The 3397-nt window shown below is 43.2% G+C and overlaps 1 protein-coding gene across 1 annotated transcript; it reads right to left on the reverse strand.

The window, feature by feature from the left end:
• Positions 1-878: 878 nt before the first annotated feature.
• Positions 879-3153, reverse strand: LOC311041778 (vitelline membrane outer layer protein 1 homolog; the record flags this gene model as incomplete). Its single annotated transcript, XM_084052265.1, has 3 exons — positions 879-1206; positions 2199-2311; positions 2947-3153. 3 exons carry the CDS (start codon positions 3151-3153, stop codon positions 879-881), a joined length of 648 nt encoding a protein of 215 aa, XP_083908391.1.
• Positions 3154-3397: the final 244 nt, after the last annotated feature.

Below are 3397 nucleotides of genomic sequence, written 5' to 3' on the forward strand. Positions count from 1 at the left end.
TGAAGTTGAATGTTAAATTTAGGTCTGATAATGATATACCGTGCATGTTCAAATCATGTATACTTAACATCGTTTCCTACCATTTTTCATGGCATACATTTATTCTTTATTTTTACATTTTGGAAAGAAATAGCCAATTTTACATTGAGGTGCCCAGTGCCCACAATGTTTAGGTGCCCACTCAACCTCTATCCAAGTGGCACTGCTTGGACTTCATTTTATTTTGTTTTAAGAGGTGGGTGATTTAAAAAATCTGTTGCTGGGATATTTGAAGAAAAATGCCAATGACCCTGAGCATAACATTTATTAATAATTTACCAATGTGTTGGTACAAATTGGAACACAGAGGAACATTTAACCACAACTAACTCCTAATGTTCTGATAAAACACGGAGACAATTACAGTCGACATCACTTTTATTGTTCTTAAGTTCTGGAAGCGGAGGAGACCTATTGATTGAGTAGGCCTACTCTGATTGGTCCAGAGCATGTTGATTAGCCAGGGTCAGATGTGATCAGTTTCCACCACAGTGAAGTGTCACAACGATTACTGTGAATAATAACATGATGAGACTGTTGGTGCAAAGTTAATGTGAAGGCTTGGAAAGGCAAATGTATTATGTTTGACATTTCAAACGTTATTCAATTTCAATTATGAAACACCCTCAAACCACACTTCCCCAGTTTATCAGACTTGGTAGTATTCCTAGTGGCATATAAATTTGATAAATCTTACAATATAAAAAACAAAAAAACATTTACATTCCAAGTGTTCATTTATCCATCTGTAACTCTGAGTGTACAGACATCTGTACACTCAGAGTTAACACCCAGAATTTTGTAGTCATTGATGCAATTTCAGCCATAATTTCTGTTATTCAAAACCTGTGTCTCACCTGCTGAGACCTGGCGCAGCAGTGGAAGCGCACATCGTTGAGGCTGGAGTCGTCCAGGCCATACTGGTACTCTTCCATCTTGGTTTCGATGCCACAGATTCCTCCCTCTGCACACTCCTGGCTCCAGTGGCCATACTCGCCCCAGTCCATGCCAGGCCCTTCCAAGGTGGGGTTACTGCTGCAGCGGAACTTGATGTTGTTGGCGGCCGTGTCATCACCGAACATGCCCTGGTGAGGCTCTATCCGTAGCTGGAAGGAGGTGAGCACGCCACTTCCAGGACAATACTGAGGATGGGTCCATTCACCATAGCTGGTGGATGGGGGGGGGGGGGGGGGGGGGGGGGGTTGTCATGATGGTTTAAGATAGAGGATAACAAGTAAAGATGCAGTGGGTTGGAAACATATGAAAAATGTTTCAACATGTTTTTTAACACAAGAGTTTGCAGCATTGGCAGAATGATCCCTTTGATCTACATTTTAAAGGAAATGAGAAGCTGCTAATCTTTTGCTTGCTGCTGCTTTTAGACTTCAAAGTAGTGTGTAATAACTGCTGTTGTTATACGTACAGTATCATTAAATGTCTTTGAGAATTACCATAATGAGTTGGGCTTGTGAGGTGTGAAGGTCAACTTGTTCAAATTATTAGGGCAAAATGGTGGATGAATCTTTAGCGCGCCGAAGTCGAACATATGGTTGCGACGTACAGTACGTCTCTGGTTTGATTCCAAATGGGGCCATGTGTTGCACATCTTTCCCCATCTCTATCCTAAGCTTCCTGATTCTCTAGTACCTCTCCTATCTAAAGAAAACGAAGCACAACCTGTTTAAAAGTCCTTGGGTTTGCAAGGAATAAAAAAAGGAATGAGTAACAACCTCCGGCCCTAAATGACATAGTGCCCTTGAATGAGTGTCCCATTTGGCATTATTGCTCACTAGTAGGCCTAAAGACCGTGGTAGTAGCTATTGGGCTATTGGGTTCTCACTTCTCAGATGTGAATATATGTTTCTGTAAATGGGGTAATGGCCAAATTATGTGGTTAAATATAGGCTAAGTTTTAAAAGTCATCATATTTTCGAGGGCGGCCGTAGCTTAGTGGGTAGAGAGGCAGTCTGGTAATCAGAAGGTCACCTGTTTGCCTCCCAGCCCCGGTCTATGTGTCAAATTGTCCCTGAGCAAGACACTTACCCTAACTGCTCCTCCCCGAGCGCACATCATAATTAATCATCCAAGCAGCCATCAGCTGGGTGAAGCTGAAACTGAATTTCCCCCACAGGACTAACAAAGGTCTCCCTTTAACTTACTATCCAGTGTGAGACTCAATGCTGTAGAGGAAACTCCTGTCCGAATCTTTAGCACAGATGAGGCGGATTCCATTCAGAGCAGTGTCATCCAGACCATACTGGTCAGTTTCAACCTGAAACACCACATATGTTTGCGCACACACAACCGCACGCACACGCGCACACACACACACGCGCACACGCGCACACACGCACACACGCACACACGCACACACACACACACACACACACACACACACACACACACACACACACACACACACACAAGGTAATCAACTTGAGTGTAAAAAGTGTCCCAAATAGGGCCCATTTAGAGTGATAGCTGCAACTCGTTTCTTGTGTCATAAACATAAATGACTCAACTTAAGTAGGAAACCACAGGTGAACATGTTCCTAATCATACACAATTGAGCTTGTGTTGATGTTAAAGGACCTCACTAATGCTCATTATAAGACGGCACAATTTCCATCTACTCGGGACCTTTCACTTCCTGGAAAGTTAGTATGCTGAGATAGAAACCATTCTATAGAAACCAAAAAACAACCCTGTCTACCGATTATGTCACTGGTAGGCAAGTTTCTGAACTGTACACAGCCCTCCACTGAGACACGGGCCGAGTAGACACTAGAAATGGTGCCATCTTATAATGAGCCTTAGTGAGGAAATATAAGATACGATGAAAATGGTTGAAGTGGTCCTATAAGATGGCTGAACTTTTCTTAAATAAAATCACAACGGGATCTTTACCCTAATACTGAACCCAACAGCGAAGAACTTGTCAGGACACATCTCTGGCCAGGTCCAGTTTCCAAATTGCTCTCCATTGGTCACAGTTAGGAGAGAGGAATAGGCTCTGCCACTGAATGCTGTACCGGCACGCTGCAAATAGGACTTGTCACATATCGCAGGAGATACAGCCAGCAGGACCAGAGCGACGTTGAACAGGATGGCCATATTGACAGCAGTGAGTCTCACCCTTGAAAGCACTTCAGAGAGGTAAAGTGGGACTCAGAGAGGGTTCTTATAGCTTTTCAAAAATTCTCTGATGAGGTCTCAGTGTGCATCTGCATTAATCATTTACAGAGTCCATGACTGGCCTGGGAAGAAAAACAGGTGTTGCTTGGCTGAGGAGAGGAATTTATCTCTGAAATGCAAATGCATTGCAACCAGTGGTGGAAAAAGTACTCAAATTCTTTAC

Source organism: Gymnoscopelus microlampas (assembly GCF_963454915.1).
Source record: "Gymnoscopelus microlampas genome assembly, chromosome: 3".
Taxonomy (NCBI): Eukaryota; Metazoa; Chordata; class Actinopteri; order Myctophiformes; family Myctophidae; genus Gymnoscopelus; species Gymnoscopelus microlampas.